This window comes from Protomyctophum parallelum (assembly GCF_964188405.1).
Source record: "Protomyctophum parallelum genome assembly, chromosome: 12".
NCBI lineage: Eukaryota > Metazoa > Chordata > Actinopteri > Myctophiformes > Myctophidae > Protomyctophum > Protomyctophum parallelum.
The window spans coordinates 25,283,159-25,303,646 of record NC_139712.1 but is presented as its reverse complement, the minus strand read 5'-3'; the positions used below and the strand labels follow the sequence as shown (position 1 = coordinate 25,303,646).

General features: G+C 46.9%; 1 protein-coding gene across 1 annotated transcript in view; it reads left to right on the top strand.

Moving 5' to 3' along the window:
- The window catches only part of LOC310867597 (contactin-associated protein-like 2), a gene marked incomplete at both ends in the record, with an annotated part of 231,746 nt that overhangs the window by 121,852 nt on the left and 89,406 nt on the right, over positions 1–20,488 (top strand). Inside the window, 2 exons of the mRNA XM_083777712.1 lie at positions 5,688–5,834; positions 10,764–11,025. Of these exons, the coding sequence (XP_083633838.1) occupies positions 5,688–5,834; positions 10,764–11,025 (409 nt within the window). The remainder of the gene's footprint in view (positions 1–5,687; positions 5,835–10,763; positions 11,026–20,488) is intronic.

Here is a 20,488-nt window from a genome sequence, read left to right as displayed (position 1 = left end):
GCTGTGGCCATCTTGGAAACGAAACACAATATAAACAATGGGAGAAGGGAAAGGCAGAGAAAGGCCCTTATTACACATGGCATTGATGGGATGTCTGACAACGTTGCTGTCATTGCAGCGACAGCTTTCACTCAGGAGCTGTAGCCCTGTCATTGTCACAGATAATCACCACCACCTGCTTCTGCACAAAATTCAGTCTGGCATTAACAAAAAACAAACCAGATGCTTCACGGTGCCAGGTTTCTATCAAAGCTTTCAGAACTTCCGAGGTCTCTCTGTGGAAAGCAAAGCAGAAGAAGGCAGATGGTGTGAGAAAGATGGGTAAAGGACCAACTGTGTGTGTGCGTGCGCCGCCGTGCGTGCGTGCGCACGTTTATGTGTGTGCCAGCAGTACATTTCTGTTTCCCAGAAGAGTAGCACTACAGGAGGTGGAGAAGTGTGTGATAAACAGTCAGTTTAGTCTGTACTCTTCACTGTGAGGCAGCCACCAGATGCTGGGGAGCTTTGATGCAATACAACCGGGCTGGTAATTGATATAGTACTCACTGTACTCACATCTGTTAGAAGTATCAATGCTGCAACAAAAAATATCGGAATCTCATGACACCTAGTCGACTAAAACTAGACTAACACTAATACATTCCAGGTGACAAAAATGTGACTAAAACTAAGTGAAAACTATTCAAGAGACTGTGACAAAAACAACACTGTCCTGAACCACATGCATGAAACCCAGTCTGGTGCGTTCATCCTCCCAGGCTACAATGTTTTGAACTCTAGTCTTTCAGACGTCACTCTGGACAGCTGGCCATGGACGTGCTCCAGGAACTGAAAGATTACCTGCGGACTTTTCCAAATGCTTCTAGCGGGGGGTGTCTTGTCTTCTATAAATGGTAAATGGTGCATTTATATAGCACCTTTATCCAAGGCGCATTACATTCACCCATTCATACACCGATGGCAGCGGAAGCCATGCAAGGTACCAACCAGCACATTGGGAGCAATTTGGGGTTCAGTGTCTTGCCCAAGGACACTTCGACATGTAGACAGGAGGAGCCGGGATTCGAACCGCTGACCCATGGATCATTGGATGACCTGCTCTACCTCCTGAGCCACAGCCGTCCATCTTGTCCGCAGATCCACTGCTCTAAACTCCAACCTCGAGCCGCCAAATATGTTGACTGGACTCTCTGCCCCGGCCGTGTCACTTCCGATGATGTCAGCATTTTTATAAAGACACACATAAGTCTAGGTCATAGTTGGTAGCCTCACTGCGTGTATATGAAAATACCTGGTTTGTTGAGTAAACTGGGACAAGAGTTAGGCCTTCGTTTAGTAGCTAGGGCAGTGGAGAGAGGGCTTCATTTAGTAGCTAGGGCAGGGGAGAGAGGCGGTGTCCATTTTCACCAACAGATAAGGTTAATGTTTTATAACTGTTTCCATGGGCACATACAGTACAGTACAGTAAGGAGATATTACATGAGTGAGTGTGCAAACGTTGTATGACTTGAAATGGCTGCCACTCCAGTCACATCACTTTTCTGGATAGCTGTCCTATGTCGTCCAATCTACCCGGTCTCACCCAAACACGGTGAAAAAGCACAAAATTGCATCTCCGTGCATACACACCATAGGAAACAGTGGCCAATTTATCGACGGTGCAATCGTGCAAAATGCACCGGGGCCACAGCGCCCCCAAGGGGCCCATGAAGAAAAAACAAAGAAGAAGAATCAAGACAACGGTGAAAAGAAAGTCTGGTTACAGAGGCTAATCGGTCAGTGATGTCACTGACTGACTATAAACTGCTTCAATCTGTACTACTTGTGTGTTGCATAACAGTGACATCACTGTCCACTCCTTCTTGGTTTCTTTACCACAGCCTTGTTTCAACGCGTGTGTTACGCGTGTGTTCATGCAGCGCTACCTGTCAGCAGCGCAACAAAGCTCAGCTGTAGCCTATTTTGTCACGTTCCGTCGCGCTAATGAAACACTGGGATTACTATGTCATGTCAGCATTCAAGTACACCTATCAGAAGATGTAACTCAGATAAAGTAATCCGTTTTAGTCACGGTCTCTTGAATAATTTTAATTTAGTTTAGTCGGCTAAAATGTATTTAGCTGGGCCTTGAGGTGATGGTCTTGTAATGACTGATTGTACATCTGCTGAAAATAGCCGTTCTGTAGATCTGCTATTTTCAGCATGCATGCAACCAAGTGTAAAATGACTTATACTGGATCTCTTGTCCACTAGTCCCTTCCTAACACTTTAGTCTAGTTTTATTTGTTGACGAAATTGTCATTAGGCAGAGATTGACAATCTCTGTCAAAATTATATAATCTTAGTTTTAGTCATCATAGTATTCATTTTGTTTCCATTAGTTTTCGTCAGTGAAAAAAGGTAGTCGATGAATATTTTTGTCATAGTATTAGTCGACGAAATCAACACTGGCGCGTGGGAGGGTTTGTAGGGTCCGATCAGACGTGCTTTGGTTGCTTTGAAGGCCAGCAACAGAGTTTTGTACTCTGTTGTTATTGTGGAACTGGGAAGGTACTGGACGCTGCCGGGCAGTGTCGTTTTTGGCAGCACATTTTGATTTTAGTTTGTCATTGTCTCTTGAATAGCTTTCACTTAGTTCTAGTCACATTTTAGTCACCTGGAATGTTTTTGTATTAGTCTAGTTTTAGTCGACTAAATATCATAAGACTTTAGTCGACTGAATCTACAGTTGATTTAGTCGAACAAAATGTATTTTGGTGGGCCTTGATGCTGTCGTAATGACTGTTTTTTTTCCACTAAAATGACTTATAGTGGATCTCTTGTCCACTAGTCCCTTCCTAACATTTTAGTCTAGTTTTTATTTGTTGACGAAATTCTCAGTATATTTAGTCATATAGTTTTAGTCATCATAGCTTAGTTTTCATTTAGTTTCCATTTAGTTTTCGTGCAGTGAAAAAAGGTAGTCGACGGACATTTTTCGTCTTAGTTTTAGTCGACGAAAACAACACTGCTGCCGGAGGGATGCCTATGAACCACCAGGGACCAAGCCATTGTTCTGTAATGACCTCATAGACACACTCTGTCCTGCTCCATTTATTTTGCAATTAGGTTTTCGTTTCTCAGCGAAGTCCTCTCTCCAAATGATTAGTTTTGTTTCTCAGTGACTCGCTCCTCTCTTTAAATTCTCTGCAGCTTTATCGGCACGGGTAACATTATGTTTTACATTACCGGATAAAATGCTAATAATACACTCCTGTGGTGTTTGTCGCTGTGCCTTTTGCATAACCAGTGAAACGAGGTGTATAAACGGGAGCAGGGAACACCCGGAGGCAGTGGCACGGCCGGCGGCTCCGGGAGCAATGAGGCTCCGCTTCGGGTCGTTGGTTCAACCCCCTGTCGGTCAATTATCTCCCGACAATGACCACCTAGTCCAGCGACCTATTTCCACATATTTCCACGGGCGGCGGTGGCTCAGGGGGTAGAGTGACCGGATGGAAACCGAAAGGTTCCCAGTTCGAACCTGCGGGCTCCCCCAGTGTTAGCGTCGAAGTGTCCTTGAGCGAGACACTGAACCCCTAATTGCTCCTGATGTGCAGGTTGGTGCCTTGCATGGTTTCCCCCGGCATCAGTGTGTGAACGTGTGAGTGAATGGGTGAATGTAATGCACAATCTCTGTAAAGCGCCTTGGATAAAGGCGCTATATAAATGCACCATTGACCATTTTATTTACCACACACAATCTAGAGGGGCCACATTGCATATTACTGTCGTAGCACAAATAGCCTTTTTCATTTAATTTCTAATGAATTTAGTTATAGTTATGTTAACTTTATGAACTAAATCCAAATACATTGGACATACAAAAGCGGGTCATGTTTGCATGTTTGGAATTGTAACGGCTGAAATCATTAATGTGACCAACTCCAGCAAAAAGGCCCTCAACTCTACTTTTCCATTTTTCAGATTTATATAACAATAATTGAAGGAGATATAACCATTTTAAAATGACTGGGGCCTTTCACCCAAAGCTGAGAAAAGCCCTTTTCAATATTCACAACATTTTATCACCTTAGAGCTGGACAGAAGTGGGTGTGACAATGGGAGGGACAAGGGACAATAGGACGTTTTAGCTGTCAACAGTGCAGCACTAGAAACACTGACACTGATATTCTGATATTAACCTGCGGGCCGCATTAAGTGAAGGTGGGGGCCGCATGTGGCCCCCGGGCCTCCAGTTGCCCATGTATGACCTAGGCAGACATTATCCCTTGCATATGCCTATATGGTTATGTTGGTTATCTATACAGCCTAAAGGTGGTTGCACACTGGAAGCGTTTTTTTTTCTTCGGAAAACCGACGGAAAAACACAGCTGAAAATCTGAAAATGCGTCCCGTGTGCAGGGACCTTAACTATCTGGTTATGTTAGTTATCTGTAGTCTACCTATCTGTCTATGATTGATTGATTTAATATTTCATTAGTCAGAAATGTAAGCAGTACAGAGTACAGTCAAACACAAAGGATATCACCAAAAACATTTTCAGGGTATTGAATTCATAATCATGACCTGAAACATTTCAACACAAAATGTTGCTGTGTGGGTTATCTACATTCTGCAGCCTGCCTAGTTTAAGCTTTGGAAAAGGGGAATGAATAACAACAAATTAAACCCATATCGTATCGGTACGCCTACGTGCCAAATTGATTCTCGTGGCGTCAGGGCATTGGCAATTATTTGCCCAGCAGAAATGGGAGTTGAGTTATTTTGTGTCTCGGCACAGCTGGCAGGTAGTTAGAAAGTGTATAGCGTTCTGCCTCATTGTGTGTCTGCTGGACAGAGGACGCACAATTTGTGATCCCTTGGGAGCCAGCTCTGTCGGTGGTGGCCTTTCCTTTCATTCCTCGGCGGTGAGGCTGTATTCAACTGACTCCACGGTTGCCTAATTTAGTAACAGTCAGTGTATTCTGCCACGGTGTATTCTCTCTTCAGGTTTACGTTCCAATCTGTTCTGGGGGTTTTGGGTGATTTCTTTTCTCCCCCAATGTGTCGGGTAGTTTAATTTTGTTTTGTTTTCTTACGATGTGCTTTAGTCCTGTTTTGTATCTGGTGGCTGTGCTTGTGTCTGTGAATAGCGGCGGTGGTGGCTCAGGGCGGCGTTGGCTCAGGGGTAGAGTGGCTGGATGGTAAACGCAGAGTTAGTGTCAAAGTGTCCTTGAGCAAGACACTGAACCCCTAATTGCTCCTGATGTGCAGGTTGGTGCCTTGCATGGGCGGGACGGGGGTCACAAGACATGGCCAAAGCATTTCCGGGGGTCCCCACTCCCCAGCCAAAAAACGCGGGAAAAAAAGCTGACCACGATCCAGGTCTATTCACCGGCGGGCCTGTGCACGAAATGAGAACACGCACAACACTGTCACAGGAGTGCGCCCACTTGCGTCTATGCCCATCAACTTCTCCACACGTCCTGACTCCTAATCGCCCGCCCGCTTCTCATTGAAAATTAATTACCAAGGTGTCAGTCTGAAAAGGCTTTTAGTTGAGGACATGAGGACATGAACACCGTTTGGGACGTCCTCTCTCTCTCTCTCTCTCTCTCTCTCTCTCTCTCTCTTTTTTACATCGCCAGTTTGACACCCCTGCCCTACAGTGTGTTAAGGTCTCTCTCTCGCTCTCTCTCTCTCTCTAGCTGAGTTTCGGGGGGATGCCCTACAGTGTGAAACCTCTAGGGGGAGACACTGGTGGAAGGAAGAACTTCCGAGGCTGCATGGAGAGCATCGTCTACAATGGAGACAACATCACCGATCTGACGAGACGGAAGAAGATAGAGAGCTCTGTAAGGGTTAACGCACACACACACACACGCACATGCCCACACACACATGCACACGCACACACACACACACACACGCACGCACATGGATGTAAACGGCACAGCTTTGCGCATCGGAGAATTTTGCATCCGGATCGGTTATCCGGATCGGTTATTAATCGGCCACCGATCGATCGGAGCATCTCTACCTCATAGTGACTCGAGTTTTACAAAACAAACTTTAAAAAAGACAAACAAAATAAATAAACATTAATAACTTATATGTCTTCAACTTTCACATAAACTCTCTCCAACGTCAGACAAATAGATTATTCTTTCCTCCTTTGCCCCCTCGCTAGTCACTATTGTGTTTTATCCTCCTAGCTTCAGCTTCTATGTGGGAACTGCTAGTGACACACCATTAATCACTTCCTTTGCTTTGCTCCGAGTCGGAGACATTTCACACCGACGTCGTCAAACTCTGGAATCCTCGACATGTCTTCCACTTGTTTTGTCCTATACATTCAATGATGACCAGTCCACATTTGGAAGGAAAATAAGGTGAAATACCCAAATTGTCCTGCTATAAACTTGCCTAGTGTGCTTTTCTTGGAAGGTATAAGGAAGAGAGCACCCTGCAGAGAGCCATGATGGACAGAGAGCCATAACGGACAGAGAGGAGAAATAGCCATATTGCTACATCCTCGCTCTAAACATGAATCTGATTCCCCCCCATTGACAATCTCCACAAGAAGAGACAGCGCAAGAAAAGAGTCCTCTGCCCCACCTCAACACCCGCCCTCCCTGACACCTGTTGTGTCTTCAGACTATGGGCCGTGTTCGTTTCCACTGAACCCGCCATGATAATGCAGGACTTTGAGGCAACGTGACATGACCTTCAGGAGATATGCCAGGAACACACTTACACAAACACATGGGAAATTGTAGCTAGGTTATCTTTTTTTCCTCCCCCCGCGCGCACAGCTCATCCCTTTTGATGGTATGCGTAGGAGGAGAGTTTTTTTGTGCACAAAAAAGCCTCTCACATCACATTTCAATCTTACTTGAAATGTGATGTCTTCTTACCCCCCCCCCCCCCCCTCTATGTTTTATTTTTCTTTGATGCAAGAAAGATGTATTTGGCGCTGCACTGTGGTGACATGGGCATAAGGGCTACGCTTGCATGCGGGCCCTTTGGATTTGTATTGTTTAATCCATTTTTTTATCCGATCGTAATGCTAGCTGATGTTGCTACCTGTCACGTTTAACCAAACTGGCAGACCCAAATGCAGACACGACAAGGAGGGCAAAGTCCAAGGGTGTTTATTCAAAACAAGAGATGAGCTTGTAGAAAGGCAGTAGGTCCAGGGTGAGCTTGTAGATTGGCTACTTTCCAGCAAGCTAGCAGGTGCTGGCTAGCAGGAGCTGGCTAGCAGGTAGGCTGGCAGGCAAACTGAGGCAGAGGGAAAAACCAAAGTCAAAAACCAAAAAACACTGGAACAAAGTAAAGTAGAACAAAAACACTAGGGATAATTATCACTGGGAAACACTAAGAGATAATAGCTAGAATTACCGCACGGAAAACTGTGGGACGATCTGGCAGCTCGCGGCTGGGAAACCAGGGCTTTTATGGAGTGCTGGTGATGGGAAGATGGCAGGCAGGTGAGTGTGATTGGATGATCAGAGCCAGGTGTGCCAATCTGGAAATCCAGGAACCAAGCCACGCCCACACATGCTCACACACAGACAGACAGACTAACACAAATAGACACAGACAGGACACTGGCAGGGGCCGTGACAGTGCCTCCCCCTCACGGAACGCCCCCGGGCGATCCACCAGGCTCAGCAGGGTGTCTGCGGCGAAAATCGGAGATGAGAGACGGATCCAGGATGAAGCGACGTGGCACCCAGCATCGCTCTTCTGGGCCGTAACCTTCCCAATCCACCAAGTACTGGAATCCCCTACCCCGGCGGCGCACGTCCAGCAGCCGCCGGACAGTGTAGGCCGGATGGTCATCAATGACACGGGGGGGTGGGGGGGGCTCATCTGGAGGAGAAAGCGGGCTGGTCAAAACTGGTTTCAGCTGGGAGACGTGGAAGGTGGGATGAACCTTCATGTTAGGGGGTAACTTGAGCTTGACCGCAGTGGGGTTGATGACGGAGAGGATCTCAAAGGGACCCACAAAACGGGGCGAGAGCTTCCTGGAGTCCGTCTTCAAGGGGAGGTCCTTGGCGGACAACCACACACGTTGTCCCGGCTGGTACACAGGGGCAGGAGTTCGGTGGCGGTCAGCAAAGCGACGATTGCGGTCAACTGAGCCAAGCAGGGCGGCACGCACATCCTTCCACACCTTTCGACAATGCCGCAGGTGAGTCTGGACAGAGGGAACAGCAATGTCGGCCTCCTCAGCTGGAAACAGGGGCGGTTGGTAACCCAGAGAGCCCTCAAATGGTGATACACCTGTGGCAGCGCTGACCAGGGAATTGTGGGCATATTCAATCCACACAAGGTGGGTGCTCCAAGAGGAGGGGTTCTTGGCAGCGACACACCGGAGGGCTACCTCCAGATCCTGGTTGGCCCGTTCCGTCTGCCCGTTAGTCTGCGGGTGATGACCAGAAGACAGGCTCACAGAGGCCCCAAGAGCACGACAGAAAGACTTCCACACCTGGGAGATGAACTGGGGTCCTCTGTCTGAAACGATGTCCAGGGGTATGCCATGGATCCGGAACACATGGTGCACCATGAGGTCAGCAGTTTCTAGGGCTGTGGGCAGCTTGGGGAGAGCCACAAAATGGACTGCTTTAGAAAATCTGTCCACAATGGTGAGTATTGCTGTGTTGCCTCGAGATAGAGGGAGACCAGTAACAAAGTCCAGAGCCACGTGGGACCAGGGGCGACTAGGAACTGGCAAGGGACGAAGTAGGCCTGCAGGTGGCTGGTGGGAAGACTTTCCACGGGCACATACAGTGCAGGCAGAAACGAAGGCCCGGGTGTCAGCGGTCATGGTGGGCCACCAGAAGTGCCGCTTGAGAAGGGTCAGGGTGCGGTTGATTCCAGGGTGGCATGCAAAGCGAGATGCGTGAACCCATTGGAGGACCTGTGAGCAGACTGAATTAGGCACAAAAAGTCTGTTAGCTGGGCCATTACCGGGGTCAGGCTGAGTCCGTTGAGCCACACGAACCACCGATTCAATCTCCCAAGTCACTGCAGCCACCACACAGGACGAGGGAAGGATAGATTCAGGACTGGAGGAAACATCCGGAGAGTACTGGCGTGACAGGGCATCAGGCTTTAGGTTGCGGGAACCTGGACGGTAGGTTAAGGTGAACCGGAACCGGCCAAAGAACAGCGCCCACCGGGCTTGACGGGAGTTGAGACGCTTGGCTGATTGAATGTAGGCGAGGTTCTTGTGATCTGTCCATACGATGAATGGATGTTCTGCCCCCTCTAGCCAATGTCTCCACTCCTCCAAAGCAAGCTTGACTGCGAGCAGTTCTCGGTTACCCACGTCGTAGTTGCGCTCAGCAGGGTTTAGGCGGTAGGAGAAGAACGCACAGGGATGAAGTTTTTGGTCATCGGCTGAACGCTGGGACAGGACAGCCCCCACCTACCACACAGGCTGCCATTCACCCAGTGAGCTGTATGGTTCTGTGACTGCAGTACGAGCCCTATGAGTGGCAAATGGATTTTTGGTGCTACAGCTGGCTGGTCGACTGTTGGGGAAATTGTTTGATACACCGGCTGGTCAACTGTTACTTGGAGGGGATACTACTGAAGCACATGCTAGTTTGATTGTGATGTCCTGGTTGTGCAAGTTTCCAGTGTCACTCCTTGAAGTCCTGGTCGTGATGGCTCCAATATCTCCACTCGAAGTCCTGGTCATGCAAGTATTGACTGTCCTATGCCACTTCAGTCCCTTTGTCAATCCCTGTTCCTGTCCGGCAGTGGAAGAAAGCTCCGGGGGGTTTCAGCCCCTTTCCCTGCCCTTTGGACCCACTTCACTATGCCCTGTTCCTGTCCAGCAGTGGAAGAAAGCTCCGGGGGGTTTCAGCCCCTTTCCCTGCTCTTTGGACCTACTCTCTATGCCCCATCCTTGTCCCAGCACTGCAGTGGAAGAACGCTCTGGGGGGTTTTAGCCCCTTTCCCTGCCTGCCCTCCTGTCTACCTGTGCTCTCAAGCCTGCCCCCTCCACTTCCCCAAGTCCCTCTTCTTCATGGACATTGTGGGACGTCAAGAGCCGTCCCTTGAGGGGGAAGTACTGTCACAGTCACAGACTTTGTCATTTATTGTACAGTCTAGGTCTTGTATTTCTATGTTTTGTTCCCTGGTCTAGTTTTCATGGTTCTATGTTTGTTTGCTCCAGCTGTGTCTCATTTTGTAATCAACCCTCATGTGTATATCAGTCTTGTTCCCCAGTCAGTGTTTGTTGAGTCATTGTATCCTGTCACCTGTTTTCAGTCTGTTTTAAGTTATTTCATGTTCACCTGTCTTCTGAATTAAAACACCATTTCATGGTTTCCAACACTACATGCCTGGCTGTCCTGCGTTTGGGTCCTTACCTCACCTACACCTGCACCTGACAGCTACCCGCATAAACACATAGTGGGACACTGGCCGCGGCCATTTTGAACATTCGCGCGCATCCACTTCCAGTCTAAGCCCACCATTCACAGCTCTGTATCTATTGAGCGGGCCGTTTCTGGTGAATACAAGAGTTTTCAACGGGCTGTAGCAGGCGGGCTGACACTCGCGGTCGCCTTTTTCCACCACCGACCGACACAACAACATCCGGGCATGAGACGAAACATAGCAGTTTGTCATTGTAATATTTGGTTACGGATATTTGGCTCTTCAAAGTAAGTGTTATGCGCGATAAAACCTTGGCAATACGCTATCGAGGGATTAATTAATGCTGGCACGAATTGAGTTAATTATCTCTCTCTCTCTCGCAGCGTAACCTGTCCTTCTCGTGTGTGGAGAGCCAGTCGTTCCCGGTGTTCTTCAACGCCACCAGCTTCCTGCAGCTGCCGGGACGAGCCAATCACAACGCGCTGTCCGTGGCCTTCCAGTTCCGCACCTGGAACCCAGACGGGCTCCTCCTCTTCAGTAACCTTGACCACGGCACGCTGGAGGTCGTCCTGGAGGGCGGCAAGGTCACGGTGCACCTCAACGTGACGCACGCCACAGGGACCGACCTCATACGCTTATCGTCAGGTAGGACGCAGTTTACCACAATGTATGTCGATTTCGATATTTCTGGTGGTGGGCTGGTGGCATGCAATCAGATTTATTGATGTCCACGCATTCTGCACTGCGACATTCCAAATCCAAGCCGGGTTGTGCTTATAACCACACCCACGGAAAAGCATGCTTTTACTGAGGTTAGGTTTAGGGTTAGGGTTAGGCATAGTTTTACTGAGGTTAGGTTTAGGGTTAGGGTTAGGCATAGTTTTACTGAGGTTAGGTTTAGGTTTCTGCAGGACTTCAGTGTTTTGTACCATACAATAAGGGCCTTTCCTCGGCCCAACCCCTCTCACATTGTTTATATTGTGTTTTAGTTTCCAAGATGGCCGCAGCACCAGGAGGGGGTGGGGCGGAGGTGAGCGGGCGGGGTCGACATATGCCCTTACTGGGCTGCATTCAAGACACTCGCCTTGTGTCTGACACCTGACTTGTGTCTGAACACAACTTTGATGGATGTGTTCTGCCCCCCCTCCCCCCATCAAAGAAAATGTTTGGTCAAACCACATGGGCTTCCATTGGAAATGCATTGGAGCGGCCATTAAACACGGATACAAGACAGACACAAGACAGGTGTCTTGAATGTGTGAACGCAGCCCAGTAAGGCCACCCCCTCCTGGTGCTGCGGCCATCTTGGAAACTAAAAGAGAAAGGCCCTTATTGTATGTATGTCTGTGGGTAGGTTAGGACAGTGGTTCCCAAACTTTTTAGCCTGCACGCACGCACGCACTTGTAAAGGTGCAGAGTTTTCACCTGAACTAAGCAGGGACTCGTCTTCCTTCGATGAACACCTGCGCAAACAGACGCGAGGGGATCTTCTTCAGACGTTGCTTTATTTTATTCAGACGAGACACCGGTTGAGGGGGAGGGGAGCGATCTGGGCCTGGGGGAGGATTCTGTAATGAAGGAGCTGACACTTGTCCATGCAATCTGTTATGGGAACTCAGCCAGTAAAGAGAAAGAGACAATTAATTGAGGCAAGAGAAGCGTTTCAAGGATTGAGTGATTATTATTGAGGTATACCATCAATAGGTGAACACTTTGACACACTGGTTGTATAATATAATATAATCTGCAAGCTCACACATGTGCCCCTTCCGACATGTTCAAAGATCACTAGCCGTTTTTAGCAGGATAGATATATAGGCACCCCAGGGTGAGCACCTGGCCAGTTGATCAAGATAACATAATGGCAACAATCTGCGGTCACTGTTCAAAGATAGCATACATAGGGGCTATTTACAACTAAGGCCCCATGCAGGTTGTCAATCATGTGGCGACACTGGGCTTTCTGACCGTTGTGTCTCTTTTAACCCATTTTGTCTTTAGCTGTTGAAAAATAGCAGATCTACAAGCTCATAGCGCGGCACCGAGTGCCGCGCTATGAACTTGTAGGTCTGCTATTTTTGACAAATCGTGTAAATGTGGCCCAAATGTTTGAATATATTCTTTCACAGTGAACAGTTTTTAACTAAAATCTTTGCTTCTGGAGGGTCCCTGGAACAACAATATTTTCAGATGGATGGCCAATTACATTGACATGAAATATAGAGCACCACTGACATAGAAACATGTTTTAGAAGACATTTGTAGAATCGAAACTTAGAGTAAAAATGGGTTAAGGTACTGCTCGGGTAACCCTAAATAGTCACTGATCGAGCCCATATTCCCTGAGATGCACGGGAGGAATAAAAAATAAAAAACATGTTTTTGTTTTGACTTCGGTGTTGCCACATTGTGTGAGAGATATAAGCCAACCCACCTCCAAAAACAAGCCAACTCTTAAAGCCAAATCAAGAAAAACAAGCCAAAACAAACAATAATATGACCATATATAATCCTAATAAGAATATTGTATGCATTTATCATTATAAATACTATGTAGGCCTATGTCTATGATAATTAATGTTTTGGTAATGTATTACAGTACTAATTATTAGCCTTATGCCAAAAGTAGCGGGAAATAAGTAGACTTGGCAACCCTGACAAGTTTGCCTACAAAACGATCTGATTGGTCCAAATCTGTACACACACTCCTGAAGTATAGCCTCGGTCCCAGACTTACCATCCAGACCGTTGGATGTAGAGGGAGGGCAGAATCCATTTGTACCGACCCACCCACGGACCGGCCGGCCTATCCACGGACCGGCCGACCTATACACGGACCGGCCGACATATCAAACGACCTATCGCACCGACAGGGCCGGCCGGTACAAATGGATTCTGCCCTTGCTGGGGATGTAAACAAAATAATGTATCTGATCTCGTCCACGCAAACACCATACACAATTTTGGACGTGTTTGAGGGAGACGCTTTAGGAGAAAATGTCTGGGACTGCAGCTGGGTGCATCTCAAACAGCATGGCGACTTGTTTACAAATGATCGAGGAACACCAGAACCGCTTCACTGTATCTCCAACCAATATAGTTTCTTTATAAATCTATCAAAAAACGAAAATAAAACGGCATGAGTTTTCCTGATGTCATAAACTGTCAGCATCAGCTTTTGTTGTGTTCGCTTATGTGCTAACTGACTGATTTTGAGAGCTGTTTCCCGTTACAATGGAAGTCAATGAGAGCCTATTTTTGTAGATACTATTAAACTGCACAACGGAGCGAAATAATTCATGGAATGGACTAGTTTGCTCATAACAGGTAAGAAAACAAACCCTCTTTCTGAGGTCCACACATGATGTGTACATCAAATATATTTATTGACACTGCTTAACCATTTTGACCAGCATTGCAAGCTTGACCAGGATCCTAACCTAGTAACCGTTGCTAACGTGGTATTGGCCAACAACGGGCTTGGGTGGGACTTAGCGACAGGCTAATTGAGAGAGTGTAGGCCTAGCAAGCACACCACAGCTCAACGAGGCTTGGGCACTACTACCATCTCTCTATATCATTTGATAAAGGCATATAAAAAACATGACTTGTACACCCAATGGAAATATAAACTTCACGGAAAATATACCACTTCGAATTATAACAATCTGTTGAGGATTATCTGAATATCGCACAAATTTAATCTCAACTTTTGAGGACTGGCAGTGTTTTACCTATACTTGTGTGAGGACCTCTGTGAGTGGGGCACCGACGATCTGCAAGCTCACAATGCGCTGCATGTGGACGCAACACGTAGCTTGTAGATACACGGAATGGCGATAAACATTTCACAGAATATATACCACTTTGAATTAAAACAATCGGTTGTGCATGTAGGCTGAGTATGGCACGAATTATTATTTTGGGGATGTGGAGTGCTGTCGTGAGTTGGTATAATCCGTTAATCACACAAACAAAGACCGAATCGTTTGCAGCTGGCGTTAATTACCTTGCGCTGCACAAGGGTATTCACTATAGCACCCACACCGTCACTAACTTGTGGATAATAGTTTGGTAAACTGGAAAGAAGGAAAAGAAGTGTAGTTGTCCTATGTCCTGTCTTGAGTGGTGCCTGCTGCCTGTGTGTGAGGGGAGGAGAGGGGAGGGAGCTGCGGTGAGGAGGAATATCACTGCACTCAGACTCAGTGGCAGCGACGCGTGATTATGAATCCCATCAACGTTCTAGGGTAGTCCCGCCTCACCATGTGTCTGATTGGCCGGGAAGGCATAGTTTTACTGAGGTTAGGTCGTTCGGGCTAGGTTTAGGGAGGTGCATACTTAGTTTAGACTAGTCATTGGTTAGACATGGGTTAAGTTTAGGTTTAGGTGTGCTGCCCCCGTGGGAGGTTAGGTTTAGGGTGAGGGTTTGAGATAGGTTGTAGTTGTAGGACTAATGACTGGTCGCAAAAATGAGAACTGTCAATCACAACGACTACTGGCCAATCACAGCGGGGCTTTCCTAGAACTGCGGTGGGATCCATAATAACGCGGCAGCGACACGCAGCTGCTCTATACATCTCCGTACAAGGGTGTATTACCGGATTTGGCTGCAGAGCAGAACATCGGCTACTGCCATCGGTGAAAGTCAAGTTTTTTACCGATGTGCCGATGTCAGTTAACAAGGCAAACATCGGCCCCTACCGATTGTCGGCCGATACATCGGTGCACCCCTAGTAAAAAGCAATGTATACTATTTTCCTCTGAGGAGTGGAGTAGACAAGTTCTGAAAACTGGAAATACTCCAGTGAAGTTAAAATAGAAGAAGAAAATACCTCTACATTATTGTACATGAGTACATTATAGCCTACTGGCTTCAAGCCTGTTTCAAGATGCCAACCATGTTGCCAAACGGCACAGCTAAGAACAGAACGCTTTCCAAGTTTTCACTCGGCTTGACGTGCATGTGATGTATTAGCTGCCAGGGGAGCTACGTATGCATATTCATATGACGACTTTCCTGCAATAGCCGCTATTCTCCTGCTGTCTAATATTAAAGGATTTTAATATGAAAATATTTTTTTTTCTCAGCTTTCTGTACCCAGCGTTTGTGGGTGAAAACATATCTGTGGCTCTTGAAAGAATGCTCAGTAAAACAATGCAGCGAACCATATGCGCCAATATCAGGCTGTCACAGATATGGCCTGTTCCACCATGTGTGTGTGTGTGTGTGTGTGTGTGTGTGTGTGTGTGTGTGTGTGTGTGTGTGTGTGTGTGTGTGTGTTTCTGTTACCAGAACTCTCTCTCTCTCTCTCTCTCTCTCTCTCTCTCTCTCAGAAAGGCTTTATTCTGAAACTGCACATTTTATTTATTTAACATACACAGTACCCTCAGAAAGGCTTTTCAGTATTATACAGTATATACACTGTAGGCTATATATATTTTGTTTAATCTCGAGCAGATCAAGGGCGTGCCTTAGGAATTGGTCATCTTGTTTAACAGACTCGAAAGAATGGAAAACAATCTTATCTTTTCTCAGCGGAACAATTCTATCCTGCTCCTCTTTGATATTACTCCAGCTGTGTGTATGCACATTCATACAAGACATCACTCATGAGCACCTTTCCAGGGACCTTGGAATTGGGAATTAGTCTGCCAGGCACTGTAGCGTGCATGCATATACGTGTCCTTGTGTGCGTACCTGATTGATGAGACATGCACGCATCCGTGTGTGTGTGTGCGTGCATGCGTCATCGATTGCGGTTTCCATCACACTCTAAATCAAGGGGTGAGAGCATTCCACTCCCATCTGACTAAATTTGTATCATGTTTATCATATGTGTGACAATTCCACCAAATCAATTTTCCGCAAGCATGCACGCACGCACTCACGCATGCCACGGCACGCACGCATGCCACACACACACACACACACACACACACACACACACACACACACACACACACACAGCCATCTCTAAACCATATGTCTCATCCCCACACTGTGCACTTTCTGGAAGATCTTCAAACAACCACCATACTGCTCCATTTTGACTCAAACGCAGGGCTTGAAACTAACACTGCCATCCATATGCATCCACCCAAATTAATACTAGAGCTACCATCTGTATGCATCCACCAATCTGCTAAATTAATACTATACTTTTTTGAGACACATGTACAGGGTAAGTCACACCCCTGCCGTGGGTGACAACCCGACATAATTGAATGATGGCAAAGCACACAGTTGGCAGATGTCTTAAACAGTTTATTACTTACTTATACTTTACGCCTACTCCCCCTTCTGGGGCATAGGCCGTCAACAAGTGATCTCCAGGCATCTCTGAGACATCTCCAGGCATCTCTGAGGCATCTCTGGACATCTGATGAATTGGGGAAAAACACTCAGGGCTATTACCTGGGGCTGTAACGGTAGTGACCATGCCGGTTGAGAGAGGACGCTGGCGCTGAATGATCGCCGCTTCTCCACCGGAGATAGTCTAAGGTCAGTTTTTATCTCTAAGGATAGTTTTAAGGTTGGTTCTCATTTTTAATGTATGCGTTTTTATCATTTTAGCAACAATTTGGAAACTTTACGCCTACCAGCAAGCTACCCCTCTCAGGACAGGTACCGAAGTTTTAATTTTATATATTATATATTTAGTTCTATAGCTGGACCTCTTTTAAGAGTCTCGGTGCGTTTTCCTACCTGTTTTCTCCGTGGCCGCACTGCTCGGGTTTCCCTGTACCTGTCCAGTGCTGCTGTGGGTGAGGATTTTCCCCAGGTTGCCCCTCAGCCCGGGAGGAGCGGAGGCCTTCATTGCCTGATACCGCATCCCCGCCTACAGCGCAGAGCCACCGAATTGCTTCCACCACAGCCTACAGTCGTCGGCTCTGCCCGGCGCCGCGGTGAGGATTTCCCCAGGGTTGCCCCTCAGCCCTGGAGCGGAGGCCTTCATTGCCTGAGACCGCTTCCTCCACGGCGTGGAACAGGATTCTACATCTTCCTGACCGGCAAAATGATGACATATTCCCTCTCACGGCTGCTACAGCTCAACAATCACACCATTCCAGCGTGTGTTTCAGTCATCAAAAAAACAGTGCAACAACATCCTCGATTCATTTAGGTCAAAGGTCAATAACATCCGCTCCGCCCTATCTCACTCCTCCACTCCACCTGCCTTGACCACCACCCCACATAGCCCCTCCCCCCCCTCCCCCGACCACCACCCTACAGCCAGGGATCCTCCAGCCTCTCCACTGCTTGGTAAGGCTGCAACAACGAATCGATTAAATCGATAAAAATCGATAATTAAATTCGTTGCCAACGAATTATCTTATCGATTTTTATCGCGGGTGTTTTCCAACATTAAAATGTAACGTAAAGCTGCTTTCTTTTTACCGTTCAGTAACGGCACTAGGCTGAACGAACAATATGCAACGGGTCGGTATAAACACAAGATTGTCTTTGACGTGACCAGAGCGCTCTGAATCTGAATCTGAAGCACTAGCAGTGTAGCTTGCTAACGATCGTTAGCTCCTCAAATTTGTTCCACCTGTGTGTAATCTCAGCAGAGCATCGAAGTGGGCACAAGGCAAAAGCAGAATCTCTGTGAACGTTTTTGCTTAACAATGATTTATTCAGTGCTGTTTAACTTTGGCAATATGTGATACTAGAGCCTAGACCCTAGAGAACATGCCAATATGGCTGCTAAATAAGAACGGTTTCCCCTATCAGCTAGCATGCTACTTGTAACTTGTGTGCATACTGTGTGTGTGTGTGTGTGTGTGGCTGTGAGCGTGCATGCGTGCATATCCACACAGACTGTGTAGGACAGTGGTTCTCATAGTGGGAGTTCCAGCTACATTATAGATAGTTAGGAAGTAAACCAAGTGGACCCTAAAGGGTCTGTAACAGAGAGTGCAAAAATGGAACCAAATGGACTATCAAAATTGATTTTACAATAGAAATAAAAAAATAAAAATTGGGGTCCCAGAGATAGAAATGGAAAGAAAGACAGTCAGCTATACACGGTCAACATTACAGATTACAGTATCATTACAAGTAGGAATGGCAATGAAATCAAATTGGATACAAAAGGGGGTAAAATATTAATTTTGAATTCACATTAAATATAGCCTAGTAATGTTAAACTAGACAGACTAAATTGTTTCACCTCTAAACTAAAAGTGTACCCTGGTCTCTCTCTCTCTCTTGCTTCATGCATGGGATTCAAGATTCAAGATTCAAGAGTTTTTATTGTCACACAGATGTACAAGTACAGCATTGTGAAAAGGTTGGGGTGCTCCACAATACACAATAAAATATAAATAACAGTGCAACCCCATTTAAAAGGTTATTTAAAAGGTTAAAAACAACTCAGATAAAACCCATGTAAAAGGTTTTAAAAGAAAACTGCTCTTGAGCCTGATTGTGCTGGCTTTGATGCTTCGATACCGCTTTCCTGAGGGCAGCAATACGAAGAGTCTGTTATGGGGGTGTGTGGGGTCTTTAATGATTCTCCGCGACTTGCTGAGACAGCGCTGGTTGTACAGCTCCTCCTGGGCAGCCGACATTCAGTGATACGCTCGGCCGAGCGCACCACCCTCCTGAGAGCCTTGTGGTCTCTGTCTGTGCAGCTCCCATACCAGCTGGTGAAGCTGCTTGTCAGCAGGCTCTCAATAGTCCCTCTGTAGAAGTTCCTGATGATTTTCTGACTCAGGCCGAACTTCTTGAGGCGCCGGAGTCCATATAGGCGCTGTTGCGCTTTTGAAACCACCACCTTTGTGTGTGTCTCCCATTTGAGTTGCTCGTGGATGTTCACCCCCAAGTACTTAAAGGTTTCCACCCTCTCCACCACAGCGCCGTTGATGGTGACGGGAAGTTGTGGGTCCCTCCCCCGCCTGTAGTCCACGATGACCTCTTTGGTCTTGGAGACGTTCATCAGGAGATGATTCTCATGGGGGAGAAAGACAACAGGACAGACGCATATAGTCACCAGTTCACAGCTTGCATTCTATGGTAAATAGCTATAGGCCTACTTCGATCTTGCTTAGATAGAGGTCTCCTATTGTGCTCCTTCCTGTTGATTTAGACATGCATGGACCACTTTAGACTTCAGTGCGGGTGGGGAACCTGAGTCCACCTCTACAACTGTTGCCTTTGATGTCTTTGTCTCGAGTTGTATTTAAACCCTACTGAAATGTATGTACTTTGTGTTAGGGCCAGAAGCCGTCAGGCTGGCTGGGTGCATGCAGGGGCTCCAGCCTCTGCATGGCTGCGATGCTGTTTTTGTACTCTACAATCTGCAATAAAATGGACTTGGAAACTTTCATTGGCCTGCACCGTCGTCCGTTCTTCTCTCTTTAAGTTGCTAAGAAAATATACGTATTCATGTTTATTGTCTTTATTGTTAGTTACAACATGCCTAAAATAACTTGAAGCTAATTTTTTTAAGTAATTGCAAAAAGGTGCCATAATCCGATTAATCGATTCATCGTTTAAATAATCGGCCGATGAATCGATTATGAAATGAATCGTTAGTTGCAGCCCTACTGCTTGGCCAGCACATCACATCATCAGGTCGAGGCCATCATCAACAAGATGAAACCCTTCACATGCGCCCTCGACCCCTTCCCCACAGCTCTGTTAAAAACCCATATAACTGCCATAAGCCCCCTCATCACCACAGCCATCAACCTCTCCCTCCAAGCCGGCCATGTTCCGCCTTCCTTAAAGACAGCCATCATTACACCTCTCCTGAAAAAACCCACCCTTGACCCGGACATACTCTCCAATTACAGGCCCATCTCCAACCTGCCCTTCCTCTCCAAGGTACTGGAAAAAGTGGTTGCCGCTCAACTCCAACAACACCTCAAACACAATAACCTCTTCGAGAAATTTCAGTCAGGATTCCGCACAGCTCACAGTACAGAAACAGCACTGGTCAGTCACAAATGATCTCCTGATGGCAGCTCCTCATCCTCCTGGACTTGTCCGCAGCTTTTGACACAGTCGACCACACCATCCTCCTCAACCGTCTCCACTCCACCATAGGACTCACCGACACTGCACTCAACTGGTTCACCTCATACCTCACTGACAGAACTG